The sequence below is a fragment of the Melospiza melodia genome, chromosome 1 (genome assembly GCF_035770615.1).
Source record: "Melospiza melodia melodia isolate bMelMel2 chromosome 1, bMelMel2.pri, whole genome shotgun sequence".
Taxonomy (NCBI): Eukaryota; Metazoa; Chordata; class Aves; order Passeriformes; family Passerellidae; genus Melospiza; species Melospiza melodia.
In genome coordinates this window covers 20,268,239-20,286,973 of record NC_086194.1, presented here as the reverse complement: position 1 = coordinate 20,286,973, position 18,735 = coordinate 20,268,239, and the positions used below count along the sequence as shown (strand labels likewise).

Genomic DNA, 18,735 nt, shown 5'->3' with positions numbered 1-18,735 from the left:
TGAGATTAGTATTCAGGAATTCTCCTTTTTTTATTTTTTCCCCTGTCCTTTAAATGTTACCATTTGCTTTTGTTCCACCTTGCTCCTCCAATAGTACTTCAAATAAATGAATATCTAGACACATTTGCTGCATCTTAGTAGGTCTTTTTCTGACTATTCTTCTTTGTTTCTGATCTGTATGTTGCCTTCTTTCATCCCTGATACCTCTTTGCATGTTGCACAATACTCTGTGTTTTTACATTTACATTGTGCTGTTGGTTTGTGGTCTGTTTACAGTAATTATTCTCATTTTGTTTTCACTGTGGCATTGTACAGCCTGTAGTTTCAGGCAGACCTACACAAGCAAGTTTTTATTAATTGGCTAATATGGACCTTTAAATATCCAAATGCACTGGAATGGGAAGAGACATCTTGTACCAGATAAAAAAGTTGCTTAAATTCTCATCCAACCTGACCAGCACACTTCTCAACATCATTGTAAAAAATGTCCTTCTTCATGTCCAATCTAAATTTCTTCTCCTTCAATTTAAAATCGTTGACCCTTTTCCTGTCAGTATAAGTCTTGGGAAAAAAGTCTCTCTTCAGCTCTCTTATGAGCCAGCTTTAAGTATTGAAATGCTGCCATAAGGTCTCCATATATCCTTCCTTTCTCTAAATTGAAATCTTTCATATTGTCTTCATAGCAGAGGTGTTCCATTGCTCTGACCAGTTTTTGTGGCCCTCCCCTAGACCCGCACTTACACCTCCATGATGTTCTTATGCAGGGGAATCCAGAGCTGGATGTGGTACTCCAGATGTGGGCTCACCATGGTGGACAGAGTGGCAGAATCACCCCCTTATCTGGCTGGCCACAGTTTTATACTCAGCCCAGGGCAAAGCCTACACAATCTTGCAAGTTGTTTAAAGAAAAAAAGGAAAAAGACCAACCAACCAACTGACTGACCAAAAACAATAACCACATACTCAAACCCAAAAAAATTGTTGTCATACCTGTATTTAACACTCATGCCTTTTCAGAATGTGTCCTGGCAAGTGTGATGTGCAGAGAGAGTTTCAGGGTATCTGAACTGTGCCAGAGGTTGCTCCATCAGGCCAAATCGTGTGGATTAGTCCAAGTCTGTCCTGTTGAAGTGACAATGCCTTTTGGTAGGGCAGCTCTACTTCTTGCACTTGTGGGTCCTAAGCTCTCCACCATGCCCCATCCTCACAACCAGCCTCAAGGGGCTGTAGAGGGCCAGGAACAAAAGATGACATATCTCATGTCAACCTCATGTTCATACTTCATGCAGAGCTTGTATAGGCTCTAGCTTGGGCAATTCATGCTCAGGTTTCCTAACTAGTCCACAGTCTAGGTCAGAAACAATATACATTTAGAGTGGACAACATGGGAACAAGGCACTTGTGGGAATAGGTGAAAAACAACCTTAAGACTTGGTGGTTGGTGGTGAACTTTGTGTTGATAGCGAAGACCATTCAATACCTACAGTGTGAAGTGAAATACAGACAATTTTCATGCTGAAAATGTGTGTGGTACAATGCTGTGTATTTGAAAAACAAGTAGTGTGAGTTTTTTAAAAAGTCTTTCCTAAACAATGGTTTTGCCATGTTTGATAAATGGATTTCTCAACACAGAAAACTGTGGAAACAAGATAATCACATGAGGAATCAGGAAAATACATTGTATAAACCTTCAGAGAAAATTTTGTGGGCTTAGTTCAGGTCTTAGGGAAAGATAGTGGCCTTTTGTTCAGTGCTATCAGAATACTAAAGAGATAATCCACTCTAATAATACAAACAATTTATTCTTTGTGCTGTTGTTTTATTGATATGCTGTGGAAAACTTGTCATGATGTCATCAAGTCACAACATGTGCACATAGGGGACCAGGAATGAGAATTTCTAATCTACCTTTAATAATACCTTTTCCAGTGACAGTTATATTCTTAATTTCATGTCTGTCATTTCCTTGCAATTTTTCTTGAGATGGGAGAAAATAAGGGGGCTGGGGTGAGAGCTTTTTACCTTTTTTGTCCATATTTACATGCAGGCTGCTCAATGGAAATCACATCAAGTAAAAATATCCTTTCTATTCTCTACTGAACTGTCAAGTTCTGCTCATGTTTTAAATATGGAAAACCTGAAGTAATGGAAAGTTTTCACCATCTTTCAGAACCCACAGCCCACTGAGAGACTGTTGGGCCATTTGTGTTCAAGGGGTATCATGTAAGACAGGAGTTATGTTTCCCTGAAAATTAAGAGTACTTTTTCACATTTCCTATTGATATTACTATATTACTTATCAGCAACTGCTCAACAGGAAAATAAGACTTGGATGACTTTACAAGGAGAAGGAAAATGTTAGTGATGTTTATCTCATGGCTTAACTGGATCTGGAAAATATAACTGGATTTAGGAATATCAATATCTTTGAAAATGTAACAGGAAGATCACAGGAAAACTGTACTTTGTTGAAGATTTAATTAAATTTTCTTCCACAGAGGAAAGAAATTGCCTTATATCAAGCAGAGAGTTTTAAAAATATTTTTTTGCAATCTGTTTTTGCAAAAATTTCTATTTATTGAGTATGTTTATATTAGCATTAAGGAACAATGTAGAAATCTACTCCCACTGAAGTATATGTCAAAACTCTCATTAACTGTGACGAGGACAGGATTTCATGTCAACCCACATGTTCTGGTGATATCTCTGTGTTATTGTTTCCTTACTTTGGGAGGTTAAGGCCATATGCATGGCTGTAGGAGCAGCAACTCCATATAACTGTCAGGAAAAATCATTTGGGTCAGAAAAGGTTCACATCATTAGGCAGAAGGTCTAATAGTGATCCCTTTGCTCATTAGCATTTGCTGCTGAACAGATAATTGACTGTTTATTACCACAAGTCCATTCACAAGCATTGAGAAGAAAGCAGTGAGCGCCTCCTCTTAGGATGCTCCTTATCTCAGCATGGAAGAATTGCCTTTGCAGTGAGCACTGCATGGATCAGAAAAAGTCCATGTGTTCAGCCCAGTGCAGACTTCCCTGGACAGAGATGGGAAGATGTTTTTCTGCAGCCCTTTATATCTTGGTGTGCTCTACTGTACAAAAGGGAGGGACAGAAATACTCAGGTCATCACAAGTCATCCTGGTCAATGTGGGACTCTTCTTTCAGGACCATAAGTCCCAGGTATTTGATATAGTAATTCAGCCAGAATCCTGGGGTTTGTTTGCTTGTTTGTTTGTTTTAATTGTTTACATGTAAAATCTGAGGAAAACTGTGTTTGGGAGAAAAGAAAGCAGACTTTGTATATCCTTGTAGATTAAGTAAAAATTAACCATGAACTTAAGGTATTTTAAATATAGTTTCATAATTGCAATTGCTATATAGATGTTTATCAAATGGGCAGGCTAAACATGTTGTTTTAAAAACCCAGAATCTCAGAAATTTTTAGGCACTGACAGTATAGTACTTCTGCAATAATTCTTCCAGTGCTAATATTACAGAGTGACAACAGGATCTTTTCTCTTGAATGAAGTTTTGTGACCTTAATACAGGAAAGTAAAGACTCCTAGAATATGAAGCCATTAATTCCTCCAATATTACTGAATAGTCTAAAACAGGATAGAAACGTGATTCATCCCTGCACTTTAGAGAAATGCTGTGAAAAACATCATAATCAGCATGAGGGTTCACAAGCTTATAGCGAGGCGCGATAAAGTGCTTTACTGAACTAGAACTAGTGTTTTTCAGTATCTTGTAAAACCAAGCACTGTAAAACATCAAATATTTGACACAAGATTTTTCATATTTGATGTGTGTAACCTTAAGAATGCTGGTAACAATTCATTTGGACACCTGTGTGAAAGGACTTTATTTCAACTTTTGAAGTCTTGAGGCATTAATTTCCAAATCATTTTCAATGGTCATGAAAGAAAGGGGCTGATGAGCTTTGAAGAAGGGCAGTGTGATCTTGAGCTTTTCAGTGGGTATGATTTAAGTGATGTGCTGACCCACCCAATGTTGATAATCTCTCCAGAAGCTGATGGCAGGTCTCCACTTGTGATTGGGTTCCATGCAGCACATAATGGCTCTGATTGCCTAAATCATTCCCCCAAGAGAGGGAAAGCTGGAACAGACTGTGACAACCCAGGCATCCTTTTTTTTCCCTAAGACAAACTGTTTTGCAGAAGGTTCAGTGGAACAGGTCAGTGCCACGTAAACAGAATGCAACTGGTGGACACCTAAAGGAGAGATTGAGGGAATAATCTCAAGTCCACAGTGCCTACTCCTGTGTTGGCAGCTGAGGATGCAGAGAAACAGAGCCAAGGAGGAATAAATCACCATGCTTGGACTCAGCAAAGCAGTCAATATCTTACTTGATGTGAATTAATAACTACTCAAAAATTCAAGATCAAATCTAAATTTCTCCTTTTTTGAATAAAACCTTTTCTGAAAAATTGTGTTTTCTTGGAAATAGTTTCCCTTTTAATGTACTTCTTGAGAAATTATTATAGGAATATGTTCATGCGTTCTTGAAAAAATTATTCTACAGTGAAGACTTATGACATGACTTTGATCATTGGATGAAAATATTTTAACAAAGAAGGTGCTTTGAAGCTTCATTCTCTGGCTTAAGCTTTGTCTGTAATTACAAAAGTTCCATCACCTCATAAGGAATTTATTGCTTTTGTGATGAAAAGTTATTATACAATTTTCTTTATTCATCCCTAGCATTAAAAAATAGGAGTAGTTTACATCAAAGATATGCAGTGAAATGTGGAGGAGTTTACTTTTAGTAAGTTACAACAAAATTTTTTATGGAAAAATGTTTTGTCAGTTATTTGTCCGGCTGTTCTTTCCTATTCAAACCAAATCAAATGCTTTCTTGCCAGAAATCATCACAGAAACCTAATCTAAATTACCATGCTCTAACTAGAAATAAAAATCACTAAATAACCCTGTTCACATCTCCTGTGACAAAACTGAGTTACTGTTTATCTAAATTACAAGTTGAATGCATTAGAACTAATATCACTATTTTCTAGACATTTGAAAATCTTCAGAATTTTGAATGCACCACAGTATTTGAAATTATTCCATTCTATCTTAAAGTATGCTTGTATAGAAATTAAGATTTTACTTTGGTAACCTTCAGTGGGAATTGGCTATTGACAGAAATGAGCATCACTGTAAAAATTGAGCATTTGTACAGAACAATATTAACCATTGTAATTCCTCTGTTAAGACTTGTCATGATATCACTTCACTATTCAAAAGCCTATTTTGTTCAAAATCTTAAGGGAGCATTCTTTTTATGTATACAGAATGTCGTTCTAATGCAGTTTGCTTTCATGGAATTGGGTTTTTTCCCCTCTTTTCTTTATGTCAAGTACCTTTTGACACCTTTATAGATTTCATTGAGTCCGGATCTTAGACTTCTGAAAACATGAAATTGGGAACTATTTATTCTTATTCAAGTAACAAATGTGATGTGAACTGAGTTTCACAGCAGATGAATTTCTGAGGTTGCTTTATTATATCTTATGAAGTTTGCAGAATTACATCTGTCAAATTAATTAAAGTGGTCAAAGTTTAACCACAGCTGCAGAGAGACTATGTATTGAGGCTCTAAACTCAGAAATTTGTCTTATTTTCAGTTTTAAGTGTATACCTATGCCACTATTACATTTTGTGTGTTGTTAATGAGTTCATGCTATATTTCAAAGTATCAGGCTTCCCTGGTGCATAGATAAATGTAAAAAAAAAAAGTGGGTGGGGAGATTTTAAACAACACAATCATAATGATAATCAGTATAAGGGTATTCTGAATTATATTCTTCCTAGAGAACTGTGTCCTGTCACTTCTAACTTTGAATATTTTTAATCCTTTTAAAAACATATTCTTGCTTAAGGTGCAAGACTGCAGCTCTCTTAAAGGAAACATGGGTGGATGATGTTGGATAAGGATGTCCTCAGCCCGTGTGTCTGTCAGGACTGGGGACATGGGCACAGGCAGATTTGGAGACTGAAGCTCCTTGCACATCCCACAGTGACATCCAGAAGTGCCCAATCCAATCTTATGGAAAGTTACTGTAGTTGTAAGGGTATTTGGGTTTATCTTAGTAGTAGCAGTGTAATTAAGCTAACTCACTGCCTCTTTTTCTAAATTTGAGTTAATCAATAAGTAAGTAATTAATTGCAGGTAGATAATTGTTCATACTTTGAAAACAAATTGAAAATTATGTTTAAACTGCTGTGTGTTTGCCAGTCAACATTACCACGGAAGGAGATTTGTAATTTTGGAAATTTCCTTGCATGGCTTTTCCAAATAGTAGATGTTTTTGTTTGTCCTGTTTCCCATTCATAACCATTTTATTGCTATTGGTACCAGTCCAGTAGCATTGTCCCCATTTTAATCTAAAATACCTAAAAGCCTGGGGTAATATTGTAAGGAATATTTGTAGGTATCCTGAAGGGAAAATAAGAATCCCACACTGCTGTGAGAGCAATAAAAAGCAATGCTGTCATTTATTGTTGTCGTTCACATGAAATATATTTTGCTCTAAAATGGCCCATCTGGAGCATATCCATAGTAGGGGACATTTACCTGTCTTCTTCTAGCATACTCATTTATTTTGTTTAATGGACATAATATATAAATGAAGTGTAATCATTTTTATTTACTCTGGTGATGTCAGCATCAGTAATAAATCTACAATTCCCATGCAACTTCAAAACAGCAGAAACAAATTTGTCAGTGTTAACATATTTAGACTGATATTATTCTTTTACTTTTATGGGGTTAAGACCATTTCTTGCATCATTTAAGTATTTTTCCCTCCTGTTACAGGATAATAAATTTCAAGTGTAATGTTTAAAAGGTCTCTGTACATATCATATGAAAAATGGTTCTTATTCAAAATAACCTTTCTTTATAAATAAATTACAACAAAAATAGTAGAACTAACAGTACTCTGAAGCAGAACCATCATATATTTACCACTATTTATCCATCATTAATGTGTAGGAATTTTTTACTTAAGTGAGGAAAAATCTGAAAAAAAACATTAGAAATTTTATACAGCATTTCTGAAACTGACTGTGTATGTAGCATGTAAAATAAGGATTTAAAACAATGGCAAAGAAATAACAGTTTTTGAACTCTGTTGGATCAGCAAAAACATCTTTTTTCAAAAAGTGTAGGATTTGAGAAGGCTTTATTATTTTTATAAATTGGGGTTTATTATTTAGTTAAACTGAGAGTACTCTTATCAAATCTTTCACTAATCACCTGCTAGACATTTATCACTCAGCAACAGACAGAAGAGAGGAGGTTTAGTTAGTCTTCCAGAGAGTATTTCACAAACACCAGCTTCTCCTATTCTCTGGCAGTAGAAAATAATGAAACAAATACAGCATTGACAAGTCTAATGATGCAGTAGAATATTTTTCTTTAAAAGGTTCCATAGCTCATTTCTTACCTGCCTAATTGCTTTCATCATACTGAAATTTTTATGAGTCTATAATTTTTTTACATGAATGGTACTATATTTAGCATGATTAATGTTATTGCAATAAGTACCAAAGGAGGTAAAATCATAATATGCCACTTACGATAATGTCTTGCCATCATTTTATATCACAGTGATGTTTCAGTGAATTTACACCACTGTGAAGCCAATCATTCTGCTATAGTTCACTATGATTAATGTGACCACCAGTGAAACCTGATAATAATTAGTCGCTTTCGTAAATTGTCATTGAATGGACTGTATCCCCCAGAATAAATTTAATTTCATTTTAAGTGAGAAACATGGCACATGACTCTTCTATCAATTAATAAGAAATATTTAATGAGAAGTGGAAGTCTACTATACACTGAAAAATGCTTTTTTAATTCTTGTTTTCCTAGATTTTGGTGAAAGGTATCGTAGGAGATGGCTTCACCGGAGACATTGGGCTTGATGATGTGTCTTTTCTGGGCTGTGCTCTTTACAATGGTAAGAGTTGAAATGCACATCTCCAAGCTGTGATCTGATTCGTTGCTGTCATTTGTTAATATTGTTACTAGAAAAGCAAAAATGAGGTTAAAAAATGTGAGTCGGGAAATCCAGACTTATTTCCCTGCTTCTCAGACTCTCATATCCAGGCATCAGAACAAAATAGATACTGCTGTGCATGTAAGGTCCAAAAGAGGTCCTTAGTAAGAAAAGTGCTGCTTCCATACTCTTTTAGATCTTGACTTCTGGAAGGTAAAAGAATCTTAGCTGTGTGTAAAGGAGCTGAACTTCATTCTGCCAATTCAGTTTGATGCAGCTTTCCACCTCCCCCTAATAATTCTTAATGTACTTACAGTGCCAATTGCTCTCATGTGACAGCTCAGAAATAATTCAGGTGATAGCGAAACCTACCATCAAAATCATTGTTACCAAGGGTAGAATAATCTCTACAGAATGGTAAAATATTATATCCCAAACATGTATTCAAGGCACAGACTCAGAATGTGGAGCTCACCACAGAACAGATTTCAAGTGGGCTACTGTTGGCTGCAGCAGGCAGTGCAGGTTATATATGGTGTGACAATTGCTCTAAAGTCATGACAGGGCTGTAGAGCAGCAAACAACTTAAAACAGTGCCTGAATATTAGTGTCCTAGCATTTACTCTAAAACACCCTAGTGTAGATGCATTTTGGTCTACTACTCCAAAAATGTCTTATAATTAGTTCTATGAGGAATACCAGCTGTGTATGGTGTTTCTTTTGCAGATAATAATCGGGTGTTTTACCATATTTATACAGGGTAAAGCAGTTATTATAACATTTTGGATGTGAAGGCTTTTTGTAAATATCAGTTAATGGATTGTGCCTTATATTCAGGGAATAAAATCTTAAAATAACTAATCAGAAAATCCATAAATAATTTCAAATTAGTTATGACGAAAACTTTAAAACTAAACAAGAAATTGGAAAACATAGAGGGTCAGAATTTCAAAGTTCGTAACTAAGAAAAAAAATCTTCATTGTGTGTGGAAAGATAAATGGAAAATACTGAAGTATAATGGTGGACAAGAATCAGGTTTTGTGTTCTGTATATTTTTAAAATTGAGAGCAATTTTTGAGACAGCCTAGGGTCCTGTTCTTGTTTTATCTCCTCCATGCCATAAAAATATTCCAACAGCAAAAAAAGCAGTCAAAGAGACTGTGGGAATAGCCTGCAAAATAGACAACAGCTATGGCATATTCCACCAAATTTAACACCAGTAGGATCAGGTTGAAAAAGCAGGGTTCCCCTGTCCCTGCACACTGGAATCAAGCACTGCCCAATTGCTCTAGGTCTGCTTTAGGTGACCAAACACTGACAGGGAGAGGTGGGCTTGGCAGCTTGGTGGTAAAGTCTCTAATAAGAAACATGAAAGATGTTGAATCTTTTGAATCATGAATGTATTGCTTCAGCATGGTATTTAAATGCCCTGACCAAAGGCTATTCAGTGATGCTTGCTCTGGACACAATGGTATTCAATAAAGTATAGACACTAAATTGTTTCAAAATAGAGGAAGTATCAGATCCTCCTTTCTTTTCAGGTGTTGTGAAGGCTCTGGTTATTCAAAATTTCTTCTTCCATTTCAGTGTATGAGGAGCAGAGCCTTAAATGTGGTATTTGTATTGAAAAATTTCTGACCAATAATGTCCTTGCTGTTATTCTGAGTTGTGGATAAATTTATCAATTCATCTAATTGTTACTTCAAAACATTCCTTCTCCAAAGTCTTTTGTTTGAGTGTTAGGACATTTAGAGAGTATCATTCATTTGACTGGAAAAGAATTTATCTAATTTCATATATTTGCTTTCTACCCTTCAAAATAGAAACGGATAATTTATTATCAGTATTAGTGGTCCAGCTGTCAGGGATTAAAAACAAAAATCCTTGCTATCCCAGACACATTTAATAGGAAAAGTCTTCACATGCACTTTTTAATTAACTCAGGTGTATTGCTCAGGTGCATTGTGCACTACAGCTAATAATTTCATAAATTATTAAATTTTAAAAAGGAGTTTTATAATGGAAATTCCTTTTTTAGACAAGAATAGAAAAGGTTTTCAAGAAAAGAGAGTAGGCTTGAAGAAAGGTGCATAGTAAAGAATAGGAGGACAAAAAAAGACAATTGATTTGAAAGAAGTGGTAATGAGTTTGAATGAAATATAAAGGAGGTGGTGGAACAAGGTGGTGACCTCAGAATAATTTCTCTAATGAGAAAATAATTTTTTTCAGCAATAAATTTACAAGGTAAGAAGGTTACATAGTAATTTCCACAGTCCCTTGTAGTAATCAACATGTTGAAGAACCCATTATCATCTGAATGATCTGTTAGCCTTGGTGCACAGGGAAAATCAGTTTCTGTGATTGCTGTGTGAGTGTTGGCACCAGTTTTTTGAAATTACTCACTGGGTTAATCCAAATTTGAAAGACTGGCAAGAGGTGTAAATCCTGCAAGTGTCAAAGATTGTATGGATGGTGTGACAAAACCAGTGCTTTACACTGGGGAAAGCTCCAATTCAGCTCCTGCTGAGCAGCATTTCAGTCATTCAACTGTCCAGGCACGATTCCAGTAAAGTCATATCCTGGAAAAGGGGGGCAGTGGCAAAGGGAGAAATCATTATGAAGCTGGAATGCCTCAGTCCAGGTGCTCAACATCCCTTTGGCTCGTTTTTCAAAGGAGACTTGCCCACTGTTTCTACAACTACTTCAGGAACTTCAGTTCCTGCCACGCTCCCCATGAACAACTGCACAGAGAAAGAGTTTGTGTGTCGAGCCTCTGGCCACTGCATCCACATGATCCAGAAGTGTGATTTCAGACCTGACTGCTCTGATGAGTCTGATGAATCAGCTTGTGGTGAGTGGATCAAATCATGTTCTTTGTTACCTTGCTAGTTTGTGGGTCTTAAACACATTGTGCGATTTGGTATTAGCACCTAGACTCTATTTTAATGTGTTTTTCCCCAGGAATGTAGTAACATTTTACTCTTAATATGAGTGATGTAATGCACTTGCTGCCTTCTGATTCAGACTCAACATTTCAAGTTACTCCTGAAATGTGGTAGGGGAAGGAATCCTCAGTTCCCTAATGATTGGTAACCATACATGACAATTTTTAGTAAGCATATTTTCTTGAAATGCTCACTAGTCCAGACTGGAAGAGAGAAAAACTTTAGAGTTTCATCTTTGTGGTGGACATCTGGGAGAACAGTATCCACTTCTTAACTACTTCAATGAGTATGGGGTTTGTTTGGTTGGGTGGTTGTTGGGATTTTTTATATAAAAATTGTTTCAGCATCAGCAATAATTGTGAAATTCAGCCTACTCCACACAGAAGTGAGTTCCAGCCTGTAAAGCTCTGATAGTCTAAAGGAAAACTGTAAGGGGGACAATGTACAAGGTCCACACATGGCACCCATAAAGATCTAAGACAATTGTTGATTGCTTCTGAGTTGCAGCAGTTCACACTGTAGCATTTTAGAAGCTGTTAATTACTTCCTTTCGCGTCAAAGAACAGTGCTTGAAATTGCCAAAGCCAGTTAATGAGGGAGACAGACATCTAGAGACAGTGACCTCTCCAGCCTTTGCAAGCAAAACTATTGTCACTGAAAATAAAACTCTGAATTCATTACACATTGTGAAGGGAATTCAGTGACCTCTCTCAGGGCTGAGGGCTCAGTGAGAATAAGTATCATTCCCTCCCTGTGTCTATTTCCTATGTGGGAACAACTGGAAGAAATGAATCTGATGTTTAAGTGCCACAATATTTTCCTATAGTGTGAAAAAAACCCAGCCATTGAAATCTTGCCCTGAAACATAAATGCAGAGCCCTCTGAATATTTCTCCCTTCAGAACATTATCTTACAAAACATCTTTTTATTCTAAGCAAGATAAATACTGTGGAGGTTACACCTTTACATATTTGCTCTATCTGAAGTCTCCTATCACTTAGATGGGAATTTATCACTTAAATGACAATGCTGAACTAGGACTTAAAAATGTCCGGACTGAAACAGAAATATGATCACAGGAAGGTGATATCTTTCTCAGAGGCACTTTAAGTATAATGTTTAGAGAGCATGTTAAAAAGAGGAATAAGCATGTAATGCAACTCATCATTCTCAGGAAACATCACAAATCTTCATATGGGCAACCCATGAGATCACACTGGCTGCAGTTTGCTTCTTAGTGAGGATATACAGCCTGTAAATCAAAACTCACTCTCTCTTTACCATTTTTAGCCTTCAAGAAAGGAAATACCAGGCACATTCTACCAACAAACCATGGTTTCTTGATGCAGCATTTTTATGGGTTTATGGGTTAAAATAAATTCTTGTTTCCCTTGCATAGGTCTCATTGCAGTCACTTAAACTTAAGTGTAATAATCTGTTACAAAGTTCTGGAGAGTGACTAGACTCAACTTGGACCATGTGCTGGAGAAAAAATATTCACAGCAGAAATGGAAAATAAAAAAGGTTTCTTTACCCTAAGTAGGGTCAGTAGTGAGCTCACTTTGATACTTAGGAAGCAAAAACTCTTTGAAAGGCAACTGCATAGTTTTTTAGTCAGACAACAATAGAGTATATGATACCAATACTAAATATATGCATTTTTATGTAACTTTCAAGTTTTGTGAGGACTGCTTGAAATCTGGTTTGGTGGGGTTTTTTGGGGTTTTTTTGGTTTTTTGGTGGGTTTTTTTGTTTGGTTGGTTGGTTTTTTTTGGGGGGGGGGGTTAAAGTTATGGTCACAGGCTTTGTAGACAATGTACAATGATTTCCTAATGTTATCAGTCTACAGGACTGGAGACAGAGCAATACAGCAGCTCACGGTTTCTTGGCTGATTAATTTTACAGGAAATTCCATGTATTTTACATGACAGATTATTAGAATTACCTGAAAGCTGCTCAGAACTCACATGAAGGTAGATACTGAGATGCAAAGGAATCGAAACATTCTCAAAATTAGAATATGTCTTATAGAGGAGAAAATATAAAACTCATGTTTCATCTGAAAGGAAAAAAACTTTGCATGTTAGTAATGTGTCAGTATTCACAGATACTATAAATTGAATCCTTTTTATTTCCATGCTGCTTTTGGGTTGTAACATGAGTTAAAGATTTTCAATTTTTGTATAAACATGAGTAATCACTGTTGATCTCTAAAGTTTCGGAAGTCTGTGACTTTGAAGATAAAGACCTGTGTGGATGGTATCAACCAGCCTTGGAACAGATGTCGGGAAATGATTCCATACTTATCACAAAGACATTCAAGTGGCAACTTGGAAGAGGAGCAAATCTCTACCCGGAGGAAGAGCAGCACTGCCCATTAACTGATCATACCACGTGAGTACAGATTTTCAGGTGCTTGAGTCTCTTCTAGAGTGTGTGATCTTAATGTGTAGATTGTGTAGAATGTGTAGGTTGTCAAGGGGAAAACCTGCTGCTTTCACAATATTGAAGCAGTTTACTGATTTATTAATGACATGTAATTGACTGACAATAGGTGAAGTAGGTATGTAGGATCAATACTACAAATTAATCAAAATTAAAGAAATCATTAATAAGCAGGTTAAAATTTCTAAACATCTTTCCATAAGTAACTCCCAAAAGTTTGAGTATCTCCCCATCCAGAGAAACGCACACGAGGATATATGGAGTACAAGCATGTTGCCCCTTATGGGAAAGGAAGTTTGGAATCCATGGCTGCTCCTGCCTTATCCTCCTTCCAGCACCCCAAAATGCCATCCCAGCAGTTGGCTGCAGGCTGCTGGCAGCACCCAGGGGACTGGTGCCCTCTCTGGTCCCTGCAGTGGTTGTGGCACCAGCAAGATGATCTCTGGCTTGTCAAAACCAGGTGTTGGCTGCTGCTCTTTGCACTGCATTATCAATTCCTGCTATTACAAATTTTCATCCTACTTTTACACTTCTTTTCAAGCTGAGGTCCCTTTTGAAAGCTGGTTTTGTAATTAATTTGGCACTGCTTAATTTAGTTCATTGTGGTTATGCTCTTGATCAGTTTGAGGTGAATACCTTCTCAGTCTTTGTTCACACAGAAAATTTATGGTCACTTTTCTACCTTAGTAGCTATTGTTAGTTGTTAGCTGTTGCTTCCAATTTTGCTATTGCTATTGTTAGCTATTGTTCTTATCCCAGCAGTTTTGCCCAAGGGTGGGCTGTACAAGTTAACACAAAATGTCCTGTGAATTCTGCCCTCATTTAATATTCAACTAACACAATTCAAAACTACTGTCATTAGAGCCAACTTCAGTTTAGCTGGTATTTTTTTAACCAGCTATTTTTGTTTTACCATTTCTCTGGGTAATGATATAAGTTCATATTAAAATTCTATTCTCTCAGTGAAGATTTGTAAATTAATGTTGCATTCTGGGTAGATTCATTAAGATAGTTACTAGCTCCACTGAAGATACTCCTTTGCTCTCAAGGAGCAAAAATAAGTTTTTCTGCATGAACATTTGGTTTTAAATGTTTTGGGGTTTTTTTGATTTTTTTGAAATTAAGTAAGAAGTGTGTTTTAAAAAAATGCATTAATCCAACATATTCCAGTTAAAAGTAACAGTAAGAGTTATTGAAAAAGAAATCCCTACAGGTAACTAGAAAACATATTGAGTACAATCAATTTTAAATGCTATACAACTTCACTAATAAGAAAATTTTTTTCCAGTGTAATTACTCTGAACAGAAAAATACTTGCCTGGTTTTAGTGACATGTATGTTTAGTTTCTGTGACAATAGACCATAGACTGCAAAGATGGTCTTTAAGTTAAGGCAACTTCAACAAAATATTTGCTAATTGCTACTAGTTTAAAATTACATTATTTTGCATTTAATCAGCCTGAATTTCTATTGCTATTAAAAGAGTGAGTTCAATATGTTAGTGTCACTGTGTACTTCATTAAAATTACTGTATTTTTACAAAGATCCCAAAACAGCAATACCAAACTCACAAAATCATTCAACAATAGCAAAGAATTACAAGGCTGTCAAGCTGTTTCTAGGTCTCTGCATTAGATTTGAAAGGGAAATTTATCCCATAAAAAAGAGCAACTGTTTAGAATAAATTAGCTGTCAAATCTTTCATTGACTGCTCTTTATTTGTTATTTATTAGCCAACACCAACCCTGTATTGTACTTAGCAAATCCTCCCACAACCTTTCCAGCATAGGTTTACCTTGGCACAGTGATACATGGAATTGAATTACTGGTTTTCAACATATTTTCAAGGTTTAATGCAACTAACAATATATTGAAAAGGACTGATGAAAAGAGAAAGTAAATGATCCATAGAGATTGCAGTTTTCAGGCATTTCTGTAATGTATTGCTCTTGTGATGTTTCACATGAGATGCAGTTTGGTTCTGTGGCTTTTCCCTTCCCTTTGTTTATTGGCCTATAGAGAAGTACAGAAGATAGATGCTTCCAAATTACCACTGCAGATGCAGAGCAGCGCTTTTGTGGAATTAAAACCCTGCAACATTTGTTTTATTTTCTCATCCATTTTCCCCAAATTTCCACTGGTTAGATGAGTCAAGCTGTGTTACTGTAATCCTGTATGTTTGCAAATTAAAATAAAATATGCAGAACTATGTATAGAAATGTTTGGAGTCATTCTGATTCAAGAGTAGTTGGCAGTGCAGCTTACAGTGAGTTCTTGCAGCAAAACTACCTGTGAATACTTGTTACCAAACCATCTGCTTCCCCAGAATAAGTACCTGGGCTAGCCACAGGTAGGCTGCTGAATTGTGAGATGAAGGTGTGAGTCTTTGAAGCTATAATTACATTAATTAAGTGAAAGTAATTACTTTGGAAATGGATGGAACAGCTTGTATGTGTATATAGAAACCAAAGGCTGCTGGAATAGAAGCCGTTATGGGAGTCTGCCATTGGAGCCTGGCTTGAGCTATTCAGTCCCTGGCTTGAGCTAGAAAAAGTCTGTCATATGTTGTGCAAAGGGCTGGGTGACCTTGGCACTGTGCAATCAAAAGCCACTATTCATACTCGAGTGTGAGCTCCTGTGATGTGTTTCTATACTTAGCAAATGGAATTCTCTATTGCAGTTACGTTTCTAAAAGCTGCAACAGTAAAAGTATCAGTTTGTGTAGGGTTAAACAAGTGTATTAAATTGAAAGCAGCAAATGGATGTCTATTAGTTTATTTCCTTTTTAAACATCTGGTTAGTGATGTTGCAAATTCTCTGACATTATTAATGATATTTGGGTACCACTGTTAATTAAAAACTTTGTAGTCACTTAATTGATATGATAATTCAGGCATCAAATCTAATAAATCAAAACAAAAATGGATGCAGAGGAAAAATGAAGCTGACATGATAATTATTGCTGTGTAAATAGTTCCCCTGATAAACATATTTTTAATACATCTGTCGTTCTTTTGTGTCTTCTTTTCAGACAATCATTACCAGAATTCAGGAAATTTAGGAAAATTAGAAGTTTTAAGTAATATGTTTAAGCCCAGCAGTCAAGACATGTTTTAAATTTGAGAGTCTATAAACTTCAAGAGGAGAAAAAGTTATAAAGTATTTTGTGGGTGGTTTTTCTTTTTTCCTTGGGTTTTTTGGTTTGCTGAGTTATTTTTCTTTGTGTGTCCAACTAAATACCAACTACTTTTAAGAATAAGCTAATGGCAGGAAATTATTTGCCAGATAATGTCAAATTATTTCATTGCAAGCAATCATAATTTAATCAAACTCAATTTTACACTAAGAAAGAGAATATACCCAAAGTGTTTTTCACCTCTTATGTTAGGATGCCAGAGATTAAACTCCTAATGCCAGGGATTAAACTCCTAATGAAAATAAATTAAACTATGAATAATTTAATCATTTTGTGTAGGTAAAACTTTGCCTACATTTGCCTCATTTTCTTCCTGGAATTCATATTTACTATGTAAAACAAAGCATCAAAGTTTTCTGTGATACACTTGAAGCGTGGTCACAGACAGAAATCTTCATTTGGAATTTTGACTTTTAGGATCCAATAATAAATATACTGCAGCTTTATTTAATGCAAGAATTCCTTCTCATACAGGAGAAGGAATCTCTTCTCTGGTGATTTTCTTTTGAGCAACTTTGTGATGTCAGTGTCCAGTTACAGCTCTCAGCATGACTGGTTTCTTGGTGTGTTAAACACCTTTGGTTCCATTCAGTTTGAAATAACTATTGAACCTCAATCATGTGATAAAGTTTAGATGCTCAAGGTAGAATTTTTTTTTCTCTAGCACTTTCTCTAGCAAAGAACTTGGTCAGTTGGCATCCAGCATTTTACAGGCTGTGAACAGAAGCCGAGGTTGTCTTTTGCAATAGGAAATAGTTCTATGGCATTCTTTCAGAAAGCTGTCTTCCAAAAAATTTATGTCTGTTTTATTATGGCATGACAATCATATTACATTTTTTGTTTCTGAATTTATTAAGCTTTAATATTAAGTGTTAATGGATGTGGGAGGTTACTAGGAAAAAAAGTTTCAAATCATAACAAGAAAATTTATTCTATTTTGGAATAACCAGTTGGAAATTAATATGACAAATATGGCTGTAAATGAAAATCTGCATTCCTAATGACTTTTTGCTCTCAATTCTCTTTTAATTTTTTAATCTATATAGAAGTGCTAAAATTTAATTCAAGGAAAGCCTTTCTTTCTTTTTTTTCTTATAGTTGTTAGATACAGATTTCAGTTACTGACTCTTTAAGACCTATTAGAATTTAAGTTGGAAGGGTTGGTTGGAAGTTTTCAGCAGAGAAAATCTTTCTCTGATACACAGAATTAATTAAATTATTTGAGTTCTTACCTTCCTTTAATAATATTGGAAATTACACATTTTATAACATTTTAATTTTGATTATAGTCCTTTTTCTGAAACAATATCCTCACAGATGCAATAATCTTTATTCAGGGAAGAATTTTTTGAAACCTATGAATACATTATATGCCAAACTGCAAGAGGACTCTGAAGGTTTTGTTCACATGTTATGACCTATAATATCCCATCCTGTGTTATCGACAGAAGGATAAGTAGTCAAAGAATTTCTGGTGCAGACATTGAATATCTAACAAGTACAGATATGAAAGAAACAAGGTGGTTTTTTTTCATTCTCCTTCTCTCTCATCATAAATCTTCTCATGCTTCCTAAAGACATCTGCTCCACCAGATTGCTTTCACAGTCACTGCACACCTTAACCAAAACCTTGGCCCTGCCCATCTCTAGTCCCTCTCCTTCCTACACCACCTGTGGCCTTCTGGCTGAGCTGACCAGCGCAATGGGCAGAGCATTGAGAATCTCTTATCTAGCCCAAAAAAGAGGTGATAAATTTCTTCTTGAATGAGTGCTTGAATATTAAATTGTCTTTCACTTCTGAATCGTTGCAGCATTTTTTGTGATTTCTCCAGGCAGATACGATGTTGAGGGAAATATTAGGGTTTGCTTTTTCATTTATTTTAACAGAAGGCCTGTTCTTTATATATATATATATATATATATATATATATATATATATATATATATATATATATATATATATCTGTAACACTTTCTGTAAGACTTTGTAATATTTCTAAGATTTTTCAACCCACCTTTCAGCAGTTTCCCACCTTACAGGCAAATTTCAAGTAAAAGGTACAATATGTACGTGGCTTCCCCATTTTACACTTAATATTGAGGTTACCTTG

At 35.7% G+C, this 18,735-nt stretch overlaps 1 protein-coding gene across 1 annotated transcript in view; it reads left to right on the top strand.

The window, feature by feature from the left end:
• Positions 1 to 18,735, top strand: part of MALRD1 (MAM and LDL receptor class A domain containing 1) — a 233,366-nt gene that overhangs the window by 66,414 nt on the left and 148,217 nt on the right. The window contains exons 18-20 of the mRNA XM_063176389.1: positions 7,911 to 8,004; positions 10,716 to 10,889; positions 13,200 to 13,377. Of these exons, the coding sequence (XP_063032459.1) occupies positions 7,911 to 8,004; positions 10,716 to 10,889; positions 13,200 to 13,377 (446 nt within the window). The remainder of the gene's footprint in view (positions 1 to 7,910; positions 8,005 to 10,715; positions 10,890 to 13,199; positions 13,378 to 18,735) is intronic.